General features: G+C 52.8%; 1 protein-coding gene across 1 annotated transcript in view; it reads right to left on the bottom strand.

Annotated features, from left to right (window-relative positions):
* Nucleotides 1-1,631: 1,631 nt before the first annotated feature.
* The window catches only part of COL9A2 (collagen type IX alpha 2 chain), a 52,339-nt gene continuing 28,339 nt past the window's right edge, over nt 1,632-25,631 (bottom strand). Inside the window, exons 17-32 of the mRNA XM_044424964.1 lie at nt 23,901-23,954; nt 23,703-23,756; nt 22,286-22,339; nt 21,125-21,169; nt 20,929-20,982; nt 17,831-17,884; nt 17,267-17,320; nt 13,430-13,501; nt 12,430-12,465; nt 10,220-10,264; nt 9,599-9,631; nt 8,817-8,963; nt 7,354-7,408; nt 5,777-5,965; nt 4,276-4,353; nt 1,632-2,371 (exon numbers count right to left, since the gene is read on the bottom strand). Coding sequence (XP_044280899.1) covers nt 2,178-2,371; nt 4,276-4,353; nt 5,777-5,965; nt 7,354-7,408; nt 8,817-8,963; nt 9,599-9,631; nt 10,220-10,264; nt 12,430-12,465; nt 13,430-13,501; nt 17,267-17,320; nt 17,831-17,884; nt 20,929-20,982; nt 21,125-21,169; nt 22,286-22,339; nt 23,703-23,756; nt 23,901-23,954 — 1,218 coding nt within the window. The 3' untranslated portion in view covers nt 1,632-2,177. The remainder of the gene's footprint in view (nt 2,372-4,275; nt 4,354-5,776; nt 5,966-7,353; nt 7,409-8,816; nt 8,964-9,598; nt 9,632-10,219; nt 10,265-12,429; nt 12,466-13,429; nt 13,502-17,266; nt 17,321-17,830; nt 17,885-20,928; nt 20,983-21,124; nt 21,170-22,285; nt 22,340-23,702; nt 23,757-23,900; nt 23,955-25,631) is intronic.

Raw genomic sequence — 25,631 nt, 5'->3', positions numbered from 1 at the left:
CTGGAGAACAGCACTTGTGAAAGGGACCTTGGGGTGCTGGTTGACTGCAGGCTAAACATGAGTCAGCAGTGTGATGCGGTGGTCAAGAGGGCGAACGCCACCCTTGGTTGCATAGCCAGAAGTGTGGCTTCTAGATCAAGAGAGGTATTACTACCACTCTACACGACTCTGGTGCACCCGCAACTGGAGTATTGTGCTCAGTTTTGGGCCCCTCATTACAGGAAGGATATAGCCAAGTAAGAGTCAGTGCAGCATAGGGCCACAAGGTTGGTGGCTGGTTTGCAGGGGATGCCGTATGAGGCGAGGCTGAGGGAACTGGGTCTCTTCAGCCTGGAGAACAGGAGACTCAGAGGGGATCTGTTGGTGACATACAGGTATGTGAGGAGATGTCACAAGAAGGTGGATGGAGACCTGTTCTCCCCTGCAGAGGAAGGCAGGATGCGCTCTAATGGAGCACAGCTCAGGGAACAAAGGTTCCATTTAGATGTCAGGAAGTTAGGACCCCGAGGGCTATCACTGGAGGTCGTTGAGGCCCCATCAGTGAGGGTGTTCAAAGATAGGCTGGACATGCACATGGTGGGCATGTTGTGAGCAGAGCCGGCTGGAGCCGGGGGTCAGACTACGTGGAAGGCCCAGGAGACCCCTTCTGACTCACTCTGCTTCTATGTTTCTTTGTTTCCACATAACAGTCAAATGTGGGTACCCAGTGAAATTAGAAAGAAAAAACTGAGGTTTGGGCATTGAAATAGCAGAATCTCACACAGACACACATCAGTGGATATCTGATTGAAAGAACAGATTTGAAATATTAGATGGATCGGAAGTCTTGTGCAAAGATCTGCTTCCCACTTCAAGCCCTTCCACAAAACGTGGCTAAATGTTGCCTACTTCACTTAATTATCAGAGAGCTGCAAAGCAACCCACTTGATCCTCAGAACAGGAGCAAGATTCAATAAATTAACCAAGAAGAAAATTAATTACCCACAGAGGGTAATTATTGGTGGCACAAGCCAAAGCAAAGCAGAGTTTTACAAGTCTATTAAAGTGAGAGAAACAGACGTCAGTTAAGTTAATTGGCATTCCTTCTTCATTTTATTATCTGGATTGACTAGTTATTCTTTGCAGAGGAAATTTTTTATTGATCTTTAATTCATATTTATAAAATAACCTTATTTTACAAAGATTTACAGCTTTGGAGGGGTGACTTTGGCCAACTCTGTTATACCTCATTAAATAATCAACCACAAATTGCAGACTATAAAAAGGAAACAAAAATGATAATGCAAATAAAAATCAAAACAGATTTGGGTGGAATCAACCCTTCCACACAAACAACCTAACAAAATATTAACAGATTAGATATTTTGTAGCAAAGGGGCTAAAACAGGGATGGGGGCAGTGAATCCATCAGATATTTGAGTTATCTAAGGACCAATTCAGAAGATTGCTTTTGAAGTGGCAATGTCTTCCCATAGCAAGTTTAACTGTGGATTGTTTGTGTGTTTCTTTGTTTACACAGAGAGGTGTTTATTTGAAGTACAGCTCAAGTAGAAAGAAAAAAAATGTATGCACAAACAATGAAAACATATGTAGTAAGTTTCAAGGGTTGTTTTTATGTAGTAATTGTGGATTTTCCTGACATGACACTGCTTCAAAACACCCTGATCTGATGGCAGACGAAGAAGGTACCACATGCACCAAAAATAATATTGTGATTTGGACCCAGGCTATATGGCATGATTCTCTTCTCCTTTGCCCCTCCACCCCCAAGAAGTGCTGGCAAAACACGTACCTATTTTCATGGTAGTGAAATGGGGTCAGCAATTCGCTTCCCCGTAAATGTTTGGAAGAACAGCCGTCTCCAAGCGAGCCTGCAGAATCCAGTCCAAATTATTGATGAGTTTTGCATCAATGTGAATATCTCGTGTTGCTTTTTAATTCACCTGGAGGTAAGCTACTCACAGTGGCCAAGTGTCGTCTTCTCACCTGCACACCGTGGATGGATGGAGGCCCAACTAATAGGCCGAGGTTTCTTGTCTCAAAAAGAGTTTTTCAGTCGGTGGCTCCCAGTCCCTCTGGGAGCCCCAGACTGGGTGTGATGGTCCCTTGATGCCAGTGCTGGAGCTTTCGCCAACTCGACAATGTCAAGCGTGCAGCAAAACTTTCCCTGGTGATGCTTAGAACGACGGTCCCTTGACGGCCCCGGGGGCCGAGGCGTACGCTGAGGCTCCTAGGCAGGCGGCCGCTTCACAGAACCCAGGGAGGCCGGCGGGCCCAGGGAGGCCAGGGCGCCCAGCTTCCCCGGGGGCACCTGGGGTGCCTCGTTCTCCGTTTTTGCCATTGACAGCATGGCCAGGGTGACCAGGAAGACCTGGAAGAAAGGAAGGGGCAGGCATGTGCTCTGAGCTCAGGTGCCTTCTAAAATCGATTCTACGAGTCCAGCCATTTCTGCAACTGTGCAGCTGGAGCACATGGTGGGAAGGAACTCTGATGGGCACCGTCTGCTTCTGCCTTTCACAGGAGGAAAGCCAGAACCCATGGTAGGCAGAAGACGGCTCCAGAAGGATCCCTCCACCAGCAGCTGTTGAGAGAGAAGCCTGGCGGCCTCTAGAGGGCAGGCTGGCTCCTTCTGGCCACTGGGGGGCGGCAGCGGCGGCAGCAGCAGCAGCTGGCCTGGAACGGGTGAGCCACCTGGGCTACAGTCCCCACGGCCTCTGAAAGTCCTGAAGCAGCCTTGCCCAACCTGGGACCCTCCAGATGGGCTGGCCTTACTGATAGCATCCCCGCAGAGAACTCCGAGGAACATCACCCACCCCCAAGGAAGTCACGGCCTTGTCACGGCCTCTACCACCTTTCAGAGAAGCCACATCAGGAGTCCACATGGTTGCGAGTACTGGCTCCGTGCTTTCGGGCCCTTCAGAATAAGCAAAGAGGCTGCATCACGTGCCCTCCACTGTTTATTTGCAGGGGATTCAAGGTGGATTACACAATTATCCTTCCCAAACTTATCCTCACAACAACAGCCCTGTGAGGTGGGCTGGGCCGAGAGGCTGTGACTGGCCCACAGTCACCCAGTGCGCTGGCTCCATGGCTGAGCAGGGCCTGGAACCCGGATCGCCTGAGTCCCAGTCCCACGCGCTTCACCACCACACCACACTGGCTCCCAGTGTTGCCTCAGCCACAGCTTTCCCACCAGGTCGGGGAGCTGAGCAGCAAGCCTTAGTGGTGAAGAGGAGGGACAGGTTGGGACGGCTCTTGTCGAGGGACCTTCCCCAGCAGGGGGCCCACCGGCATGAGCCCAACCTTGCCCACCTTTAGGCACACTGCTGTCTGAGCCTACTAGGAGCATGTGCTACTCTGAGTCAGCAGCTATGAGGACAAGTGGACCAAGAGCCCGTAAACACGTGTCCGCCGTTCTGGATTCCTGAAAAGGGGTGCCCGAGAACCACACCATGGAAGAAATGATTGAAAATGGATAGAGCCCATAAGTGATTGCAGGGAATTCAACACCCTGTGTCCTGCGGGATCCATTTTCACGTCGAAAGCTGGCTCAGTCCAAGCGTGTTGCTTGTTCCATAAAACCCAGACAGCTTTCCCCAACAGCAAGGAAATTTGGCACGCAGAACCTGTCGGAGGGGGAGCATAACCTGGCCAAACATCCAGGAATTCCAGGGAGCAGAGTCTGTGCACAATCTGAGTTACAGCCATTTAAACTCTGTCCGCTGAAGCCATGCCTGCGACAACTGCTCGCTGCCCCCAGCACACCCACTCGCTTCCCGTTTGCCTGCCTGGATTATGCCAGAACGCTGCAGGATCCGCTCCTCGGTCGCTCATGTGGAAACCCGTTGGCTGCATTTGAGCCGTGGGGCTTTGGCACCCTCATTTCCAAGCGGCTCCCAGCACATGCCGGTCCGACCTCTGCAGGGTCCAGGAAGAGCTGGTGATCCAGCTGGCAAGCAGCCTCGGTGCCCAAGCAGAGGCCCCAGGACAGGCTGAGGGAGGCTGTGGAGAGGACAGGGCCGCCCCCGCTTCCCCAGCCAGGGCCTGGGATGGCCGCCGGACAATTGGCAGCCAGTGGAAGGCTCGGCACGCTTCCTCCCCAGCCCTCGTCTGCCAGCACGGCTGCCCACTGCAGTCCCTGCTGGGTTCCAGCCTGTCCCTGACTGGGACCCAGTGCCAGTCTGTGCCCGACCCGGTGCCCACACAAGCTGCGCTCAGCTGCCATTCCCATCGTTCCTGACAGGGGAGGTGGGCACTTAATCCAGTGCATCTTACCCGGTATGCCAGGGGGTCCCGGCATCCCTTGATGTCCTCGACCCGGTTCTCCTTGCTCTCCTTTCTCACCTCTCTTCCCTGTCAAATGGCAAAGAGGGGAAAACGTGAGATGGGCAGCTATCAGCTCAGCACTCCGGGGATATTGTGACTGGCACAAAACCAGCTGTCCCCATCCTTGGATGACAGAGAGGAGGAAGATGCGTCCACCTGCGCTTGGGGGCAGTTGTTCTCCCAGAAGAACAGAGAACGCATGGCCTGCCGCAAAGGAAGCTCTGGCTGCGTGCGGCTTTGTCTCCTCTCCCAGTAATCCCCAGTGCAGAATTTAGCTTCCCAAAACCTCAGCTTCACTTTAAAGTTTCTAGCCCTTATGGCTATAGCAATAATCTTGAGGGTGTACAGGGAATGCCTGGGGAAGCACCACACATCAGAGGAGCAGCTGGCTAGAACGTCCGTGCTCTGCACGGTTTCACACTGCCTCTCCCCAAGACGAGGGAAATGTGACTCTGTTCTATGACAGCGAGCATTGCAGAATTCATTGTGCCAAGCCAGGGAAAACAAGCCCATTTGCGCTGCTAGCGTGGAATGCCACTCTCTTTTAAGGGCAATTTTACTTTTCCGGTTCAGCTGCTTTTCCTCCTTGCGCCAACCGCCTGCTGAAGCCAGCGGCCTTTCCACTGCCCCAGCATTTCCCCACACCACGCCACCGGGAGGTTGCAAAGAGGCACCCGAGCACCTCACGAGTGGCTTTGGGGTCCCTCGCTCCACCACAGCGACTTGCCGCTGTCAACAGAACCAAACCACGTACACAACCCGAGGCGACTTTCCCCACCCTCATCTCCTCGTCTTGAAGGGCCAGCAGCCTGCCCAGCTCAGCCAACTGTCTGGAATTCTGGGACTTGGAGCTTCAAGCCCCTGGGGAGCGCTGGCTGGAGGCCCTGAAGCACCATTAAGGCGTGTCTGCCCCTTGCCCACCCTATGGATCGTTGCCCTCCATGCCTGTCCATCCACACCGCTTCCTTCAAGACCGCCATGTCCAGCCAACGAGTGCTGGGGCAGCCCCTTTCGTCTTTTTCTGCTGTTCACTCCCGCTTGCTTGACTTTTCGAGGGAGTCGGCTCTCGGGACATGGCCAAAGTCTTGAGCCAAAAAACTCTATGGATGGATTGACTCAAAAATGCAGATGATGTGGTACCAAGCAGTGACACACACACACACACACACACACACACACAGAGCGCCCCTGGAGAATGCATTCTATGCAGCGCAGGTCTAAAGAGCACATTTCTAAAAAAATACACATTTTTCAAACATGATCGAAAATCTGGGAATTGGCTAAGATTCCTCAAAACAAAACCAAAGCGATGCTGCTCGCTGCAGGATTCCGATGGGGATGCATCCGCGTGGTGTGCAAACTGGGCCCGAATGCTCCTGCCTGCCTGGGAAGGAGGGCGTGGCTTCCTGGGGCGCGCTGGGAGGCCCCCCATGCTTCGCAGCCTCCTTACCTTTTGGCCCCGTGTTGCCGATCTGCCCCACAGCTCCGATGATTCCTGGGATACCACGAGCACCAGGGGGGCCGTGCGGTCCTTGCTGACCAGGAGGGCCTGGGGGGCCTGGGGGACCAGGGGGGCCCACCATCCCTGCTCCACCCAGGGTAGCTCTTTTAGCACTCACTGCTAACTCGGCAAGTTGTTCTGTAAAGCACACAAAGAGAGGCTTTGCTCCTCTGTCCGGCGAGCAAAGAAGCAGTTCTTCATTTGCCTGAGAGAGTTCCGGGCTGCTCAGTGCGAGGATTGCAAATGCCTGGGACTGCCTTGAAGGGATTAGGTATTCAGGGAGGATTCTCAGCATGAGGATTAAGAAGGACTCTGTGGAACCTCCACGATCTGGGGCAGTCTACCTCTGGGTTGGAATGGCAAGGGGACAGACAGTGGGAGAGAAGAAGCCACGTGTGTGGGCTTCCTGAAATCATCTGGCTGAAGACAGGGGAGTGGACTAGGGTTCAGACAAACCCTTGCATCCCTGTAGCATCCACAGTCGTCTTCTCATGCTCAGGCCAGTCCTGCAAAGTAAGCTGAGCCAAGAAGAAGCCCGTGAGCAGTGACAGCCATGGCTGCATGACCGGCAGCATTCGGAAAAGGGACACAGGAAGACGCTGCCAGAGGTCACACGAGGTGCCAGTCCAGGTGACTGCAGTTCTTGGAACGAGCAAGAGGGCTGCCTGGGCGCTCGCTCTCCAGGACTGCCGACTGGGCTGCGGAGGAATCAGAAGCAGATGTGAGGCAGAACTGGGAGCGGGGAGAGCCTGGGACTGGGGGCAACCTGCGGCCCTGAAATGGGGGAAGCAAAGTTGCTTATCTCAAGGCCAGGGTCCCCAGGTGGGCAGGCAGTTTCTAAGAGGCACGGTGGCAGGGGGGACAGAGCAGGGAAGCTTCTCAGACTCAGGTGAGGTGGGCATGGTCCCCGGAGGATCAGCAAAGGGGAATGGCCCAATTAGAAGACTGACATGTGGGGAGGAGGTAGGCTTGCTTTCATAAGCCCACCCCCCACCGTCTTCACAGGGATAGGGCCCGCATGCTCATAACGTGAAGCATGGAGGTGAAGACTAGATTGGGTTAAAAAAAAAACACTCTGTGCATGCTCAGAGACTCATTCAGGGTGTTGGTGCCTTTTGGTCAATAAAGGACACTTTGCAAGGAGAAAGGTCCTTGGCTTTTGAATGCATGAGGGAGGAAGCCCAGCTCACTTCTGCAGCCACCAGCCTTCTTCCGCATCCAGTGCAGCCACTGGGCACAGCAGAGGGGCACCGCCTGCCGCACACAGCGCTCCGTTCCCAGCAAACCTTCGCGTCCTTGCCAGGAACCCGGACTCTGGGCTGTGGCAGGCTGGGCCCAGGCCCAGGCCCAGGGAGGGGGTCCGGCAACCCGACAGATCCCCCACCCAACAGATTCCTCACACACCCCTAGGCAGGGCTGGACGGATCAGCCTTCGCCAACGCGACACCCACCACTTCGGGATGGTGCTGGGCGGGGGAGGCTGACGCAGACCCACCTCGTCTGTGCCAGCAACACCCTGCTCTCACCTTGCAGCATTTTCAAGACCACATCAACAATGTGCTGCTCTCCGGCATCCCTGCCCTGGAAAGTGAGAAGAGAGGAGCGGGCTCAGGCCATGTCATGCACCGCAGTGCTGGAGTGCATCACGCGCCCCACGGTCCAGAACCTGCGCACGCACCTGCAGAGGTGCCGCGGCTGCCTCCATGCAGCGTGGGGAAAATATGTCTCAGTGGAATGGCAGTAGAGCAAGCCCTGTGGCCTGCGGAAAGCGTGCGCTGGGCACGTGCTGGCCTCCTCCCATAATGAGCGTGCTCGCACTAACTCCTGGCAATAAGGACCCTCCCCCCACATATGCACAGCAAAGGATGCACAGGCCTTTCTGCATCGAGCAATTTCCTCACACCTTTTGCTTACAGTTACATCAATAAGGTCTAGAAAATTGGCCTGTATTTTTATAAAATGCACACACACACACATATGAAGGGCCGCGTCCCAATGATTGCAGCTCTGGCTCTAACGAAGGGGTGAGGAACGTGTGGGGAGGGATTTCCTGCATGCAGAGGCGGAAAGGGATGTTCTCCAGATCACACTCGGGATGCTGTTCACTCGGGCCTGCTCTGGAAACGAGGCCTGCCTGAGGGTGCCCTCCCAGCTTGGGCCCTTGGCGGGGGCGCTTGGGGCACTCTCTGTCTGGCCGTGCCTGGGATCGCATCCCTCGTGGCTGGGGCTGCCCCGGGTTGGGCACTCCGCTATTGCTTAGGTCCGGGGGATGCAGGATTCAGAGGCCCACGCACTTCAGTGCCCGGGGTGCCTGGTTGCGTCGCCTGGGGGACAGAGGCTGCCCTTAAGGACGCAAAATCACAGAGAACCTGATCCAAGCTGGTTAGTCCTGCCGACTCAGCCGAAAGGTGTGCAAGCTTGCTAAGGGAGCATCGACAGCAACAACCGATGGCTTTTAAGTCGTGTGCGAAGGACCGCATTGCTCATCATTTCTAAACTGTTTTTTTCCTTTTCCTTTTTGCAGTTCTGAGAGAGAGCCTTAAGAGGACTCTCTGGACTAATTCGGAATGTCCAAAGGTGTACAGCAGCAGGGCCAGGTTCGGAACTGACTGGGGATGCTGGGATCCAACACACCTGGAGGGGACAGCGATCCGGCACGCTAGAGTCAGTCTCTTGCATCCCTGCAAACTGGGTGGTGTTTTGGCTTTCCCCAAATGAATCAAGGTATCGACAGCAGAATCAACATATAAACCTATTGGTAAAATTTTTTGTAGCACTGTGTTTTCCAAATATATGACAGACAAGGCATGCTCCTTCTTTTGTGTGTGGGGGGATGAATTAACAAGTGGGGCTCTGTTCCCTCTTTCCCCAAAAAGGGCTTTAGTCTTGCAATGCAAAGAGCAAGACTGATGCTGCCTGAGCCGCTGTGTATCTGCATGTTGTGTGGCTGTTTTGCTGCAGGAGCATGGAGATTCGGGGGCTTACTCACCGGGGCCCCCTGCAGTCCAGGCATTCCGGGCACGCCACGTAGGCCACCAAGCCCTCGAGGGCCAGGAGGTCCTGGGAAACCTTGCACCCCGGGAGCTCCTGCATCTCCAGAGGGTCCAGAATAACCAGGCTCCCCGCGGACACCTTGCTGTGAAAGAGAAGATGCAAGTAAGGGAGGGCCCCACACCGGCCCGTGGCCCAACGGCTCCTCGGACGGCGGAGGTCTGCTCATCTCTGGGGCTTTTATGCTGCCTTGATGGGTAACACCAGCTCTGCTTGCGGCCTCCAGCGTTCTGAGGGTGCTTGAGGGCCAGGCCGGGCGACGGCACCCCTCCTGCAGGGTGCATCCGCCGCACTGGATGGCTGCAGCCCACAGCTGGCCTCCCACAATATCAGGGGCCCATTGTGAGTCATCTTGCCTAATGGCCACCATCTGCCTCATGGACCCAAGTGGCCCTCACAGCATCCTGAGTCCCAGCATTAGGCAATGCGCAAAAGAGGATTTCCACATGTTTGCCTGAAACTTGCCAACACACACACGTTATGAGTGAATGCATGTTTTCGCACAGTCCCATCCCATTCATTTGATTAACCTCCACCTCCTCTATGCTTGTTTTCCCTAACTTGAACACTCTTTTCCATGAGATAAAAGGATGATCCACCCCTCCACCCCTGCAGGCCACCAGAAGAATTAAGACAAACAGCTCTTTAAAAGGGTTCTGTCTTGCCTAGTCCAGCATTTTAAGGCAGCACAAACTTTGATTCTGATTCACAAATAGTCACCTGTCCCTTTGGTCCTGGCTCACCCGATTCACCCTAGGAAGGAAGAACCGAGAGCGAAAGTGAAGATTCGGGCTGCAATGTCAGCAGTTACTCTCCTCAACAAACTTCTGCAGCCATCGCCAAGCCCCCATGGAAAACATGGCCTACCAAACTGCCATCCATATCCCCAGCATACCAACAGAAGGGGCTGCACTGGGATCATGCAGACCAGGCCACAAGGGGGATGGAGGCGGTTCAGTCTTAGCTGCGTTTCCCCCGTCCGGGAACCAGGAGCATGAGGGAGAAAAGGGTGGGAATGCCACTTGACCCTAGGCCAAGCACACAGCAAAAGGCCGGTCCGTGCAGTTGCCTGTCGCCTGCCTCGTGGCTGGACACCCTGTGGCCACTGGCTGAGTGGCTACGAGGGCACAGAATGTTTGCAAGCGTTCTAACTACAGAGGGGAAGTGTTGGGAAGAGAGGATTGGCCACGAGTGCGGCCCTCTGTGGCGAGTCTGGGAACGTCAGGACGGGGTTGCCGGGGAGGCTCTCAGCGGGTCTGTGGAGAGGAGGAGCACGTTCTGCGTCGTTTGCCACAGCCCCAAACGGCGAGCCCACAAAGACGCTCTGGCAAGGCCCCTTACCTTTTCTCCTTTCTGCCCAGGAAGGCCTTCAACACCAGGATCTCCCTGTGGGGAAGGGAAAGCCTCGCATCATGCGCTGCGACTGCAGACAACCCCATCCCCTCAGCCTCAGACGTTCCTCCTTTCCTGTCTTTACTGCTCCACTCCTGCTTCCCTGGAGCAGTTCAGGGACGGGACTGCTCAGCCTGCCCGGGTCCTTGGCCCTGAAGTACCATTCCGGAAGAGTCCCACTTCCCGGTGATCCAGCAATGGGCCTCCCCAAGCTCTCGGCCCTTGTGGGATTATGGCGCACAGCCTAGCCGAGGGCGGCAGCCACACGTTCCAACAGGCACTGCGTGCGCAAGCAATTCTGGGGAAGACGGAGGGCTGCCTGAGGGCCCATCCTGGAGCTGAGTTCACACAAGACGGGTGCGCCCTTTGCGCGGTGACCTACCTGCCCGCGTGTTTGCCTACTGGTGAGGGTGTTGCACTCCCAGGAAAGGATTGGATTTGTGCCTGAAGCGTGCTTACAGGTGCAGCTCCGGAGGCTCAGATGGCTTCACCCCCCACTTGCTTGGATGGAGACAGCCTGGCCATGGTGGTGCGTGGAGCTGCCTTAGACGATGGCTGGAGAACCAGCAGGCAGCTGCTGACGGGTCCCGCCGGCACGCCAGTTTCTGAGCGGGCCCATAACTTGGAAGCCCTTCTGAGCTTGGACTCCAGCGACTTGCCCACGACTTGCACCTTTCCCCACGCCAGCCTGCCCCGCCCCGCCCAGCCTCCTGCAGCAGACTGGGCCCAAGAAGAGGAGCCTGCTCCACGGCCAGGCCCAGGAACCGAGCAGCACCTGGGCTTAGATGGAAGCAGCCCCAGAGGCCACATCCTGGCCCAGCCCGAGCAGACTTGCTGGCACCAGAGGCGGTGCCAAGCCCGGAGGGAATGGAATGCCCGCTCTCCCGAAAAACACCACGACCCCTCGGAGCCTTCAGCAAGACAGTGCCGCAGCCCCAGCCCCGCCGCTAGAAGGAGCCCTGGCTGCCCCCAAGGCCCTTTCATTTCACCATCGCCTCCTCCTGGAGGGCGAGATGCTATGGGCCAGGACACCACCTGGCCCCTCTGTGCATACTTTTTAGAAAACAGAGAAAAAGCTTTGCATTAAAAAAGGAAGGGAGGGAGGGAGGGAGGGAGGGAGGGAGGAAGGGAGGAAGGGAGGAAGGGAGCAAAGCTCAGGGAGCCAAGGTTCCATTTAGACAGTTAGGACCCCGAGGGTGTGGAATGGGCTTCCGCGGGAGGTCGTTGAGGCCCCATCGGTGCGGATGTTCAAGGATAGGCTGGACGTCCACATGGTGGGCGTGTCGTGAGCGGAGCCGGCTGGTGCCGGAGGTCAGACTAGATGTCCAGGGAGGCCCCTTCTGACTCGCTCTGTTTTCTATGTTTTCTAAGTACTTCCTGATGGTTAGGACCCCTGGGGTATGGAATGGGCTTCCAAGGGAGGTGGTGGGGGCCCCATCAATGGGGGTGTTCAAGGACAGGCTGGACGTGCACATGGTGGGCATGTCATGAGCGGAGCTGGCTGGTGCCGGAGGTCAGACTAGATGGCCCGGGAGGCCCCTTCTGACTCGCTCTGTTTCTCTGTTTCTAGGAAGGAAGGAAGGAAGGAAGGAAGGAAGGAAGGAAGGAAGGAAGGAAGGAAGGAAGGAAGGAAGGAAGGAAACAGAGGCGGGGGGGGGGGGGGTAAACCCGCTAGAGTTTGTTCATTTCTACAGATTGGTTGAGATTTTCTAAGCTGCTGAAGGTGTGATCATATGCATGTCTAGTAAGAAGACACAGCCTAAAATTTTGGCTCAGGAGCCGTAGGCTTCTTTCTGTAGAAACGTGCACAGGCGCGTGCCCCCAAGCGTGGCCTTCCCTCCCTGACTTTTGAATTTGTTGTTACCTGCTGCTCTATTTTGTATTATTGATATTTGTGGAAAGGTGTTACAGTTTTTATACACTTCCTTTTATTTATTTGTTGGAAGCCGCCTCGAGGCTTATGCGAAGGGGGCAGCATACAAGAATTCCAAATAAATAAATATCCCCCTCCTTGAGACTATCACCTGCTGAAGGTGCTGGATAAACATTTAATTAATAAACTATGGAAGAAGTGGTCAGTAAATTTCCAGTTGCTTTCAACTTGGAAATCCTATAAACGAGAGCAGTTCGAGGATCAAAAAGCAGTCAAATATACTTACAACATCACCTTTGGGTCCATGTTTGCCTGGGATGCCCTGGAGAACAGAAGGAAACATGTTGAAATTTGGGAGCAGTTGAATGCATTCAATCCTCATATATACATTTTCTGAACCAGAGGGGTTGGGGGGGGGCAGTGGAATAATTTTACTTAATTCTCTACTGGTTTATTTTATTACCTTTCTATTCTGCCCTACAACCAAAGTTCCCAAGCAGTTCACAAAAATTAAAACCTTAAAAGTACCATGTAGAACTCAGTCTAAAAAAAGCATATACATACAAAACCCGTTTTTAAACAGTTGACACAAATTCTTCCCTGGATTGGGATGAGGCGTCAGGTGCTCCATTCCGTTTTGTAGCCTCTCCCCTGGACTTTAAAATTCAAGATAAATTGCGCTAAGCGTGGAGGAGGCAGAATTCATGGTGCAAAGGCTGGTGAAGTCTGCAAAGATTCTTGTTTTGCAAAAATTACACAAGGGGGCCACATTTTGGGGGAAAGATCTGGGATGGTGGAATTAGCACCCTTTAAGAAAAAAACATGTACACAAAATACTGGCTTATCACTGCAAACATCATAGGAATCCAGTCACTCATTTTCCTTTGGCCAAATGGATAGCCACATTTATGCAACAGCCTATCCACCTGGCGGCAGGTGATGGCCGTGTGTGTGATGCCTTAGTTTAGGTAAGCACGTGGAGAAGGCTAACTATGGGCATAGCCATCACTGTCACCTGCCTCAAGGATCCAAGGCTGCAGACCTCTCAGTCCCAGCTGCTGGGAGGAAGCCGTTGCTGAAGCATGCGGCTTGTGAACTTCCTTGAGGAGTCTGGCTGGCCATAAAGGGAAAGAAGAGGCAGGGCTCCTGGGCCCCTTGGCCTGGTCCAGCTGTTTTGCTCGCTGCCCCGCACTCCACCTGGGAGCAACCTTGCATATCCCCTGCCACAAAGGTAGCTGCCCCTTCCATACAATCTAATCTTGCATACAGATCAGAAGATGGTGTACCTTGCCGCCTTTTACACCTGGGAGACCCTGTGGCCCCGGAATTCCTGGGGAGCCTTGTTCTCCTTTAGGTCCCTGGAAATAAAAAGGGGAGAAAGGACGTGAGGAACAGAGCAGAGGCAGATGCCCATACAGGAATCTGTGCAGCAACTAGGGATGAGGAAGGCGAACAACCAGAAAGCTTCTTGTGAGGCTGTGTCAGCTGCGTTCACAAAGGGCATTTGGGCATTTGGCACCAAGAAAACTGTTCGAAGCCGGTGACAGCTGCTGCTGATTGCGCTGATTGTTTTTGCCACATTTCATAGAGGCACACTCAATTGACCAAGCAACAAGCCACCAAATCGAGTATATTGATGAGATACTTCCAGTCAAGATGCCCCCACCCTCTGGTCCGCCTCTTGGACCAAATAAGGGAGCTGCGCCCACAGAATAATAGGACTTTTTTCCTGCTGAAAGGGACTAGTGCTCTTCTTTTGCTAGGAAGTCAAGTTGGAAGCCCAAGACAGTAAAATGGTTTATAAGGTATGGAAGTAATACAACTAAGAGCAGGCCTTCCCTGGAGTACAAGGGGCTTTCTCTTCTCTCCCCAAAGCAGAGGAAGACTTATCCAGCCAACACTGAAGCCTCCACGCGGGGATCTTTGGCATTTGATCCCTGGGAGAAGAAAACCACATTTTGCTCCCTTCAGTAGAAATCCGGTTTGTTTACCTTTTTCACCCTGAAGATCCCACAGCACTGGCTGCTTCCTCTGATCATAAACTCTGGCAAGTTCATGAATGAATGTTTCTTCTTAAATGCCTTGTTTACACGCGCACATTTCAACATTGTAAAGCTGCACTGCCCTCTTCATTCATCAACCCTGCAGTGGATTGAACCTCCAGGAATTTAGACTACATCTCCGAATTTACATTACATCCCTGACCCTTGCCCACTCTGACTGGGGCTGATGGGAGTTGACGTCTGAAACATCTGGGAGGCTACTGGGTTGGAGGGCTGTTGTAAAGGTTTAGTACTTCTGCAGAATGTGCTGCGAATACCATTCCAACCTTCCCCTTCAGTTGTACATCTCTCCCCTTTGGCACGGCAGAAATGTAACAAGGGACTTTTCTGACTGCATTATTTCCACCCCAGGCTGATGAGCGGACTTCCAGGAGGCGGAGACTTTGCTAACATGAAGCTCACATGATAGGGCAAACCCCACCCATTTCGTGGCATCTTTTTATCTCTCTCTAAATAGATGGCATCCAAAACACTCGGGCTTACGGCCGCGAGAGATTCGTGGCAGCTACAGCCCTGCCTCTGACGTGGGCCCGTTTGCACATGCTCAAGCGACTCTACAGTGAAATCCAGCTTTAAAGATGGGTAAGAATCTGGTTTTATGATGGACATGGATGGGTGAGGGAACGATTTCATGCATGTTTGGAGAGGAAAAATGCCTACAACTCGCTGCATGTCCCTGCCAGCTAAATGCGGCTGTGGCGCGTCTTCCTCTCTGGACTCCGCCCTGCCGCTCTGAGCACTTCCGTTTACCCCTCGCTCCTGGGAGCAGCCACTGAGACCAGCCAGGCCAGTTGCACTGCAGCCCGTGTCTATAAATAATTCTTATCGGTGCATAAATAAAGAGCACGGCCCTAAGCAGGAATGGAATAAAATGCATTGCCTAAGCACTGGACTGCCGCCTCGGCCTTTGAGTGTGATGGGACAGGTTGTCTCTCGAAACACCGGTTTCGTAGTTGCAGGACTCGCAAAAACTCTTTCTCTAAGTTGGCCGATTGCCCAAGCTGCATGGTGCTGGCACATCTTTGGCAAGGCCTTTTCTGAGGAGACAGACGCATCTGGTATGGGAATGCACCTTAATTTTTACTGATGTGCATCCTCTTTTAATTCCTCTTTCTGCTTCCTGGAACTTAATGCACAATCAGCACAAATGGATTTTCTGTGCCATTTTGACAGTTAAAAGACTGACATTACAACTTTGGAAAGATAAACACTCACATCCTGCAATGTGACAAACCGAAGACATTTCCATGTCTCCAGCACTGGAATAACTGGCGTATAGACAAAGGCCAAATGGATCCTTTATAAGGATTTTGTTGAAGTTTATGAATAGTTCTTAACAAGCTGCATTTCCATACACGCAAAGACACACTTCATATTGTACGCACTGGAGCTGACATATTCAAATCTATGCAACTACAAGGTTTTCTCCCTGTCCCTGTCCTTGCCCCTGACCCTCTCTTTTTTCTTTTCTTTTCTCTTCTCTTTTTTTCTTTTCAGTTGAAATTTTACAATAAAAAAATGGGGAAAGCTCCACCCAGTCTCTGCCAATCACCCCCACGGGCGCCCCTGCTGCCCCGCCCACCCCTTATCGTCGCTGCATAAATAAATAGCACAGACTTGAGCAGGAATGGAACAAAATGGATTGCCCTGCCATTTTACCCGTTTTAAGCTCTCTTTTAAGCAGGAAAAACCGTGCTGCATTTTGGCAGCAACTGAACCGGCCAGCTGATGCTCCGGCTAGCTGATCATTCCTGCTTGTCAGAAAAGGGAAACTGCCAACTGGAAGCCCACATGGCAGGAGGTGAAGACTGAGCAGCTGGTCAGGGGGACCTTTCTGGTGCTCCTTCACTCCTTCCAGGCTCTCAGCTTTCCTTCGGGGAGCCAAGCCTCCCAGCACCCGACCTCTGGCACAGCTCTTTCACTCTGTTTGCAGCGTGCCAGGGAAAATGGCAGCCAGAAGGCTGGGGGGATGCTGCTCTCGGCAGCTGCATCATTCCGCAGCGTGAAAACGAGCAAAGGCGTGGCCATGCCAAGCCGTGCGCCTTCTGCAGCAGGAGTCTCTCTGGCATCACATACCGATGCTGTTTAAAGGCCTCTTTGGCCTGACCGGCTGGCTTTGAATTTGGACCCTCCCATGAACTCACCAGGACATCTTAGTTCCCTCTTTTAATCACCCTAAAACTTGTTGCTGTCCCCCTTTTAAATCCAGATGTGTCTCATGGCTCAAAACGTAGGAAGAGGCCTGGGAGCACAGCAGGCCACATGGGTCCCTCTGGCATGTGCTGTTCCATTCCAGCCTTCCCAAACCTGGGCTGGCTTGGGGCTTATGGGAGCTGTAAGCCAACACATCTACGCGAAGTATTTTCGGAGTTGGCTGGGCAATTGTGGGTGTCGTGGTTCAATGCATCTGGAGGGCACCCGTTTGGAGAAGGCGGATCTGTGCAGACTGGCCCGGCTCTGCAGAGAAAGGCCATTTCCATCCCTGCCACCTGTTTGTTCCACCTGGGAGTGCCAAGTGGAGCCAGCTCCGTGGGAGGCTCTCCCAGTGCACCAGGGAGATGCTGCAGCAGGTGTTCTGGGGCTTGGGGGAGACTTAAGGTGCGCCTCCTGGTTACCTCTGGTTGCCATTGCCATTGCCAGCTAAGCTTGAAGAGGGACACAATGAATGTGAGGACGCAATGAGAGGCCCCTCGCCTCAATGTGGGAGCTCACCCTGCTCCAAAGACTGAGGCTGTGCCTTCGCCGTGCAGCACAAATGATGTGCCACTCAAATACGGTCCTCTCTGGGGAGACACATGCTCCGGGAGGAAGCAAAAGTGGTCGAGCACCGCCAGGATGCTGCCCGGCATCTGGACAGTTGGCCACGAATGGGTGTCAAAGGAAGGGGAATCCAGGCACTGAGGCTGGTTTTTCCAGCCTCTCCAAATGTCAGCAAGGAGAAAAGCACAGGAAAATGACGGCCTCTCGTGGAGGCGAGAGCTCTCGCTTAGGGGCTCGGATTCCTTCTGGGAGAGAAGGAACACATTTAAATCCAGCTTCTCCGGATTCAGTCATACTCACCGCTTTCCCCTGCAGCCCTGGAGGACCCACCGCTCCTCTCTCGCCCCGATCTCCCTGCAAGAGAGACAACGAAAAGTCGCCCTCCTCTCTGTTGTTGTTGTTGCTAGTCGCAAAGCCGTGTCTGACCCATCGCGACCCCATGGACGACGCTCCTCCAGGCCCCCCTGTCCTCCACCATCCCCCAGAGTCCACCCAGCCCCACAGCCACCTCCCCAGTGACCCCGTCCAGGCACCTCACCTTCTGCCGTCCCCTCCTTCTTTTGCCATCTTCTCTCTTAACTAGGAGCTAAACATGTGCAGGGTAAAGAGCCCATTTCCAGGCCCCTTCTGACTCGCTCTGTTTCTGTGTTTCTGTGTTTCTACCCAAATCCCAGCTCCTGCATGGAAAATCACACCTGCCCTGAACAAAACCTCCCTGTTGAGTAGGGGAACTCCTCACTTTGCAGAAGCCCCTAGAAAAGCCCAGGAGGACTGGTGCAATTAAGCACACCAGCTAAATCCACTGCCCACCCAGAGCCATCATGCTAACCGGGTCATGCAGAGGAATGCGCTCTAGAGACGTACTTTCATACCAGCAACCCCTGGTGGCCCTTCTTCTCCTTGAGGTCCCGGCTCTCCCTAAATAGAGTGACCAAAAGAGAAGACATTAGCAGAGTCGGATTCGAGAAACACGGCCCTTTGCCTTGTGGCAGGAACAGCAATGATTGCCGTCCCATGAAAGCAAGGTGGCTCACGGACAGCGTGACATTAATCAAGGGCACAATCCTATGCCAAGCCATGCTGGGAGTTGTAGGATTTTTTTTTGCTAACCTGCATAGGATTGTTCCCTAAACATCATTAACCGCATGAATCCTGGAGGTGCCTCAGACCTTTTGTGGGTGTTGCTTATGGGATTTCATAGGATCGTGCTGCCCCCTGCTGTCCAAAACAGAAACCTGCAAGCATCAACGGGGGTTTCCGCATTGCCCTTCTTTTGCTATTTGAACGCAAGATCTGTTATCAACCAATGAAGCGCCACTGAGCTTCTCTCTGGGCACGGGAAATCCCGATTTAATTTATTGATTTCCAGTGTTCCAGCATTGGATGCAATCAAGGCAGCTGACAGAACCAACCAACAGTGAGTAAGCAAAACATGACGACAATATTGATGAAGAGCTCACACACAAAAATCCGGAGCAAGATGACTCACACAACCAAGGTAGCTGTGTTGTCTGCCATACACTTTTAAAAGTCTGCAAAGAAACTCCCCTTTCAGTGCTTGCTGACGCAATTTGGGGACCAACTAAACATGACACTAAATATTGTGGGGAGGGGGGGAGCTGCAATGGTTGAAGGGCATGGGGGGGGCAATGGGCTGAAACTCCCGGGGTGACCGGGTGGTGCGCTGCCTCCTCCATCCTAAGTAGTGCATGTCTGTGTGTGTTTTGGGGGGGGGGGGGAGGTTACTGGAAGTTCAGGGCCTCTCTGCCCATAATGGCCCCAATCCTGCCCGCGTCCTGCTTCTCTGGCTGTTACACGGTGTGCCCTCTCAGTGCCGTAATGCATGCAACCCCAAACGACCCTGGCTGGCAGGACTGGCTCCAGAGGGCATGTGGCATCTTCCCCAGCGAGCTGCCTGGGGCCAGGGGGCTTCTCGTTCCACACAGCAGGCAGGGGCCCCAGGCTGGGAAAGGGCTTCACTGAAGGTGATGCCCTATAAAGCCCTAAATGGCTTGGGTCCTGGATCCCTGTAGGCGCAGCTTCTCCCCGATGTGCCTGCCCACCATTTGCTAGCCGCGGCAGAGGTCCTTCTCTGGGAGCCCTCTAAGAAGGAAGTTGGGAGGGTAGCTACCCAGAGAAGGGCCTTTTCGGTGGTGGCACCCTGACTTTGGAACATGCTCCCCAGGGAAGTTCACCTGGTGCCATCACTTTATTCTTTTTGGCATCAAGTAAAACTCTTCTTATTTTCCCAACATGTTAACATTTAATTGGTTTTATCTTTGTTTTTATCATTAATGGTCGGATGCAGTGTGTTATTTGTTGGTATGTTGTTGTTTTTTGTTTTCTTTGGGGGGGGTGGTTGCAAGCTGTCCAGAGACTCAGGTATTGGACAGCATATAAAAACTTTAAACAGGCAAATAATAAATAAATAAGGGCACACCTCACCCTTGTCCACCCCGGGGTGGGCCCTCCATGCCTCAGAGGAAGCTGGCTCTGAAATGGGGCAGGGTCATTTTCAGAGGATGGGTCCCTAGAGGGGCATTGGCCATTCCGGCCCAGCAGAGCCTCTGCCAGGGGAGCAGGGGAGGTGGACGGGCTGCCTCCATGCCCTCCCAAACGCTGGCGCGGCCATGCTGGAAAAGGCATGCGGGGCTGTCTTTGACGGCTGGCCCCGTGCTCTAACCCATCCAGGTGTGCTCTGCACTGTTTCACAGCTGGACCAAACCTCGCCCGCAGCAGTCCTGCCACAAGGGGGCCTGCCAGGGAAAGCCAACTGGGTAGCTATGAAGAAAGGGGCCTTTTCTGCTGTGGCCCCCAACAGTGGAATGATTCTCCCGGCACCTCTACGTTACTCTTTTTCCAACGCCAGATGAAGACCTTCTTATTTTCCCAGGAATTTTCATTTCAGTCGAAGTCTGCATTGTATTTTTAAATCTTTTTGCTGCTGCAGAGTCTTATTTGAATTCTATTTTGTACTGCAAGTTTGATTTCGATTTTATACTCTATTTTATGCTGCATTGTAGGTTTCTCCATTGTCCTAAATTGCCATGAACTCAGCTACTGGGCAGTACCAATGAAATGAAGAAATGAATGAAGCAGCAAACGGGGCAAATGCTGAATTCTGGGAATGCCGATGAGCTGTACATTTTAAAAATGCAAACAGCCGCCCTTGTGAGGCAGGGTGAACATGTGGGAGACAGCGAGCGAGTGTCACTTTTCCTCCTTGCGGTCACCCCAAAGAAAGACACTTCCAGTGGCACAAGCAGGAGAGCATCCAGCTGGGCCATGGGGCGATTTCAGCAGGGATCACAGAGGAAGGGAAAGTCTAGACTCCTTGCTGCTCATGGCCCCCTTGGCTGCTGCGATTGCTGCACCCTTTTGAGTGCCAGTCTCTAGCCTGCAAAACCAGATTCGGGACCTTGGCCTGCCTCATAATGGCCTTGGCTGCCCTGCTCTTGGCAAGCGGGCTTCGAGCGAGTCCCTGCGTTCAGTGGCGCTGGCCCACGGCCTTGCAGGGGAGCCTCTTTGCAGCAGAGGCCCTGCAGTTTGGGTTGTGCGGATGGAGTTGCCATTCTACAGATGCATTCTTCGTAGCAACAGCCATCTTAGCTCCATGAACAGTGCCTCTGAGCATGTGGCGTGTGCAACCTCATAAGTCTTTATGGAGAAAGTACAGCCCATGCACCAAAAATAGGTCTGTGAACAGCAGAATAGGAGCAGATACCTTCTATGTTTCATCTCTGCTATGAGGTGTTAAGACATACTCAGGGGTTTTATTATACTAAGTGGTATATAAGTACAAGTCATTCATTCATTCAAAGAAAGCAATAAAGTGAAGGAAAAGCAAAATTCTAATGGAGGAAAACTTGATCAGGCAGGTCCCTGTTGCTTTGCAGTGTCCTTGGCATTAAAGTTTAAGCAAAGAAGCGAGGGAGAGGGAGAGGGAGAGCTCTTTTACTTACAATTTTCCCCGGTGACCCAGATAAACCTGGCAAGCCGCGCTCCCCTGGTTCACCCTGTTAAGACAACAAGCAGCAGCATTTAGAGCATTCAGCGGCCCTGCAGCTCTTCAGGCGTGGCCCTGAAGGAGCCGGGGGCTGATTTATGTGTGGCTTACAAGCAAAGACAGACAGACAGACACGGACACAGATGACGCACCTTGTCTCCGGGGCCACCTTTAGATCCAGGTGTGCCTGGCAAGCCCTGTGGGGGGAACAAGAAAAGGCCAAGCCTGTGGTGAGACCCGCGCCGTGTTTCTTGGTTTGGGAAGCAGGGTTTCGGGGCACTGACCCTGCGTTCAGTTCGCTCTAAGAGAAGCTGAACGGTGTGACTGCAACTTGTTGGTGGCCGGGATCATCTGCTCAAGTCCACCCATCATTTCATATAAAAGGCAGACTTTCTGCAAGCAGTCATATGGCGAAGGTAGCACAAGGGTTCTTTAGAATGCGATCCACAGACGCTTGCCAGGGAGTACTTCCTTTCGAAATAATTGATTTACTTTGAAGTAAACATGCACAGGTTATTCCCAGAGAATATCCCATCTCTGCAATGCCTGCCCATTCCTGGTGCCAAGCGCCCATTTCAGCTACAGCCTAAGCTTCTCTGAACCAGTTCGTAGTGCAAAATTTTCAATTATCCTTCCTATTTTCTGCCAGTGCAATTTCCACTGATAGTCACACCTTTTCAACAAAAGTCTCGTGATTTCATATGTAGGAAGAGGTTGTCTCTTTGTGGGGGGGCGGGGTCATTTTTTTTGTCTGCTTGTTTGGAATGAAATAGCAGTGGAGCAGCTGTTTTCTACCAATGGATTGACTGAGCTGGTTGGTTCTGAAGCAGGAAGTTGCAAGCTACCTTCAGCCAGTGCAATGAAAAGGGCGTGTCCATCTGTGTCAATGTTGGTCCAAGCGGAAAAGGAAAAGTCGCCTGCTCATATGCTGCACTGGATGCTCCCCGAGAGGCCCTTCAGCACCCTGGGCAGGGATTTTCCCGGGGAGAGCGTAGGTCCGGGCACCCTCCCCTTTCAGGCATAGCTCCCGAGAGTTTCCCACCGCTTCGTCTTCATTTTTCATCACCACAGAAAATCCACTAAAGAAATTGAGATGGAGCAATCGCTCGAGGCCTTCTGGCTGTTAACTCCAGGATGCCTTCACCTGCAAGTAGCCCTCTATGATTCTGTTCCTCTTTCTTATTTGTTGAAATCTATGCATTATTGTTATTCTTGGGAAGGAAATGGTTGGGAGAGGAAAAGTGGGGAAAGTTTGTTTATACAATTAAAACGTCAGTAAGTTGTTAATTATAATGAAGATGAAATGACATTACCGCTAATCCTCGGTGGCCCGGTGGCCCTGGAAGTCCTGGTTGGCCTGCACTTCCCTACAAGCCAGAATAAGAAATGCTGTGACCATAAGGAGCAAAGAGTGCAAGAAATGTTTGCAATCCACCTGTAAGACTGGCTTTTTTCACCTTTAAAAAACCCCAAACTCCCTTGCAAAAAGCTGTCACTGCTAGGAATTAGAGTAGCATCTCTTGGCTCACAGAGATGTGGGGTCTGGGGCTGTTGTTGCGAGCCATCAAGTCGTCTCTGACCCGGGGTGCCCCTCACAATGTCCGATCCTTGACAGCCCGGCTCAGCTCCTTTCTGAAATCAGTCCCTCTTGTATTTGATCTCCCGCTTCTTCTGCCTTCCACTCTCCTAGCACAGCAGTGAAAAGGCTAAGTGACAGGCCAGGAGGTCTCCAGCTCAAATTGCCCCCCTGCCGTGAAAACACTGAGTGGTCTCCAGCAGGCCAGCCTGCCTGAGCCCCGTTGCCCGCACCTTCGATATCTGGGATGCCCATGTGCCCCAGATCACCTCACAGGGCTGGCACGAGGGTTATGACTACATCATGCCTGTGAAGGGCGTAGAGGAAGAGGAGAGACTCCCCCAGCCCTTGTGTGCCCTGGCAGCCAGCTACCTGCAGAGCAGAAGGTCCATCGCAGGTGGGTGTTCCCTAGCAACCGCAAAGGAAGCACTCAACAAGGCCTGCGTGGCCTAGCCACTACCAAAGGATGCCGCAGACTCTGTTGCTTAGCAACCACCACACCTGGATGGAGATCACCTTTCACAGACATTGCATGGCCCCTGCAGTCCACCTGGCTGAGACAGGGGCAAGCACCCAAACAATTTTTAAAAACTGGGGGGAGGTCACAGAAAGGGAGAAGTGCATGTGGGGTGGGCTTTGTTCCACACATTAGCATTCTGAAAGAAAGGGGGAAATGTTTAGGGGGAAATTCGCTTTCTTTCTCTCGCCCATTTCCCACCCTCTGGTGCCATCGTATCCTTTCATTAGAATGTGTTTATTTATTGATGGCACATTGAGACAGAAGGAAGTCCTACAGTTCCCAACATCCCCAAGTCAACCATGGCTGGCTGGGGAAAACGAGGCACGGTAGGACCCTTCTGTGTCTAAACACACATAGGATTGATTGCATCCTAAATGCACAAAAGCAACCTAAAATGCCTTTCTCTAGGCTTTACAGCAACCTAACAAGGTAAGATCCCAATGAAATCAGAATTATAAAGTAATAAGGAAATGCAATTAGTTTTGCTTATTGTTGACACTTTTGGCCACAGGGCAGGTGCAGAGGGAGAAGTCTGGGCAGACAGGAATTTCCAAAAACAGGTATGGACAGACCCATACCTGAGAAAACAGAGTGTCACTTCTGTTTGTGTCTTTTTCTGAGGGTTTTTTCTTACCTTCACCCCAGGAATTCCAGGTGTGCCATCTTTACCATCAATTCCAGGAAGACCCTGCAAGAAAAGTATGGGGGGGAATCATATTACTTTAATAGAAATGCACCTGTCTGTTTCCATGTTGTTCTACCCAGAGCAGGAAATCACGCAGGCTCTTCTGCGAGTTTCTCCGGGTGTCCAGTTGGAAAAGACAATGCTTACCCGTGTCCCCTTCGGTCCCATCTCTCCCTGAGGGCCCTGGAAACCACGAGCACCCTAAAACATCAATGCAGAAAAGTCCCAGTGTTACTATGCACCTTATCCGAATACCTCATGCAAAAACTCATGCAAAATCTGCCTTCTCTGTCTGAAATGGCCACCCACAACTTGCTTCACTTGGAAAATATCAAAGGGTAGGCTTTGGCTGCAAAGAAGAGAGGAGGTCCTGGGACATCAGGCACCCCTGGGGTTTCTGCCTATGGAAATGCAGTATAAGGTAGAGAAACACATATGTGAAGATTTAATGGTGGCTCCCTGAGGAACCAGCGTAGCTGGCCCTGGACTGGCTGGAACAAGCACCAGCACTTCGTTTATTAGCAGGGCCGCTGACATGATCCGCCACTGTGCTGGGGAATCTCTGTCTCTCGGAGGTTCTCTACAATCCACACAACAGCTGTGGGGAAGGAATTTTCCAGCAACAATATATTGGCTTGTTCAGCAATGGGCAGTTAAGGCCCATTCACTTTATGATAGCCCTGCTGCTGATGGAGATGAAAACCGCTAAGCCTAGTTTGTGTATTTGCACCAACACAGCTGCCTGCACTTTTGGATTCTCCCTGTGCTGGCTTTACTAGAACCCACAGTTCAATGTTTGCCATGACACCACAGGCTAAACGGAGCTCCCATTTACAAAGGCAGTATATCTTTGAGTACCAGAAGTGGGGAACAGAACTTAGAGAGACATCTCTCTGCCTGCTGTCAGAACTGAAACACCTGATGAAACAGACTGTACTCTGATCCACCAAGGCAGTTCTTCTGTGCCAATATGAAAACGTTTGGAAAGTTCTGACCCAGCTATTTTCTCCTGGGCAGAAGTCCAGGAATCGGGGTTAAAGGAACAGAGACAGTGGGGGGGGGGGGTGCATGACCACCATGGCGTGTTTATGAATGTGGGGAGGGGGGTGCATTTGGATAAACCTCAGAAGCACAATTCATAATGCGACAGGGATTTCAGGCCCTTCTCCAACTGCCGCAGGGGGGCTGGAATCCACTTAATCCCTTTGGCGCCAAATACAAGCCAGCATGCACCTTTGTCTTGACACTGGCCCCGTTAATGAGCAGGTGGGGAGGAAGCACAGTTGGTGGCAGTTTGGCTGAAAAGATGGGGGGAAGAGCAGCATTCCTCAGTACTGTGGGGCATGAAGGAGTTGCGGAGAGAATGTCAGGACCCTCCTCCTTGCAAGTTCTCAGGAGAAGAATTTGCAAAGGAATCAGAGATGCGGGACAGGGAATGTGGCAGGATGGGGAGCAAGTTGAAAAATGAGATTTATGGAAGTAGTCATAAGCACTAGATTGGGGCATGCCTTGCCCCCTCCACAAGGGCTCCCTTTCAGCAGACTTCCACACCTACAAGTGCAGGTTCCTGCCTCTGGAAGCAATGAGGTGGGGTGGCAGTGTTGCCTAGTGGTGGCCACATGCCATCTGCAAAGGCACCAGGTTTGGTCTTCAGCATGTCTGGATGGCGCTGGGAGAGGCCTTGCCCACCACCCAGGGGAATGACTGCCAGTCAGTGCAGGCCAGTGGTGCTCAGTCAGCGATCCCCTGCCATGTCGGACAGGGAAACCCATCATTCCCACCCAGCACAGCCATTGGCCACGCTGGCTGGAGGTGATGGGGGTGCGGCCCAGTTCTTCTGGCTGGCAGCAGGCTGGGAAGGCTAGTGGAGGTTGAACA

This window comes from Varanus komodoensis, unplaced genomic scaffold (genome assembly GCF_004798865.1).
Source record: "Varanus komodoensis strain SLA01 unplaced genomic scaffold, ASM479886v1 scaffold15, whole genome shotgun sequence".
In the NCBI taxonomy this organism is placed as follows: Eukaryota; Metazoa; Chordata; class Lepidosauria; order Squamata; family Varanidae; genus Varanus; species Varanus komodoensis.
Note: the sequence above shows the minus strand (reverse complement) of the source record. Positions and strands in the feature narration are given on the sequence as shown.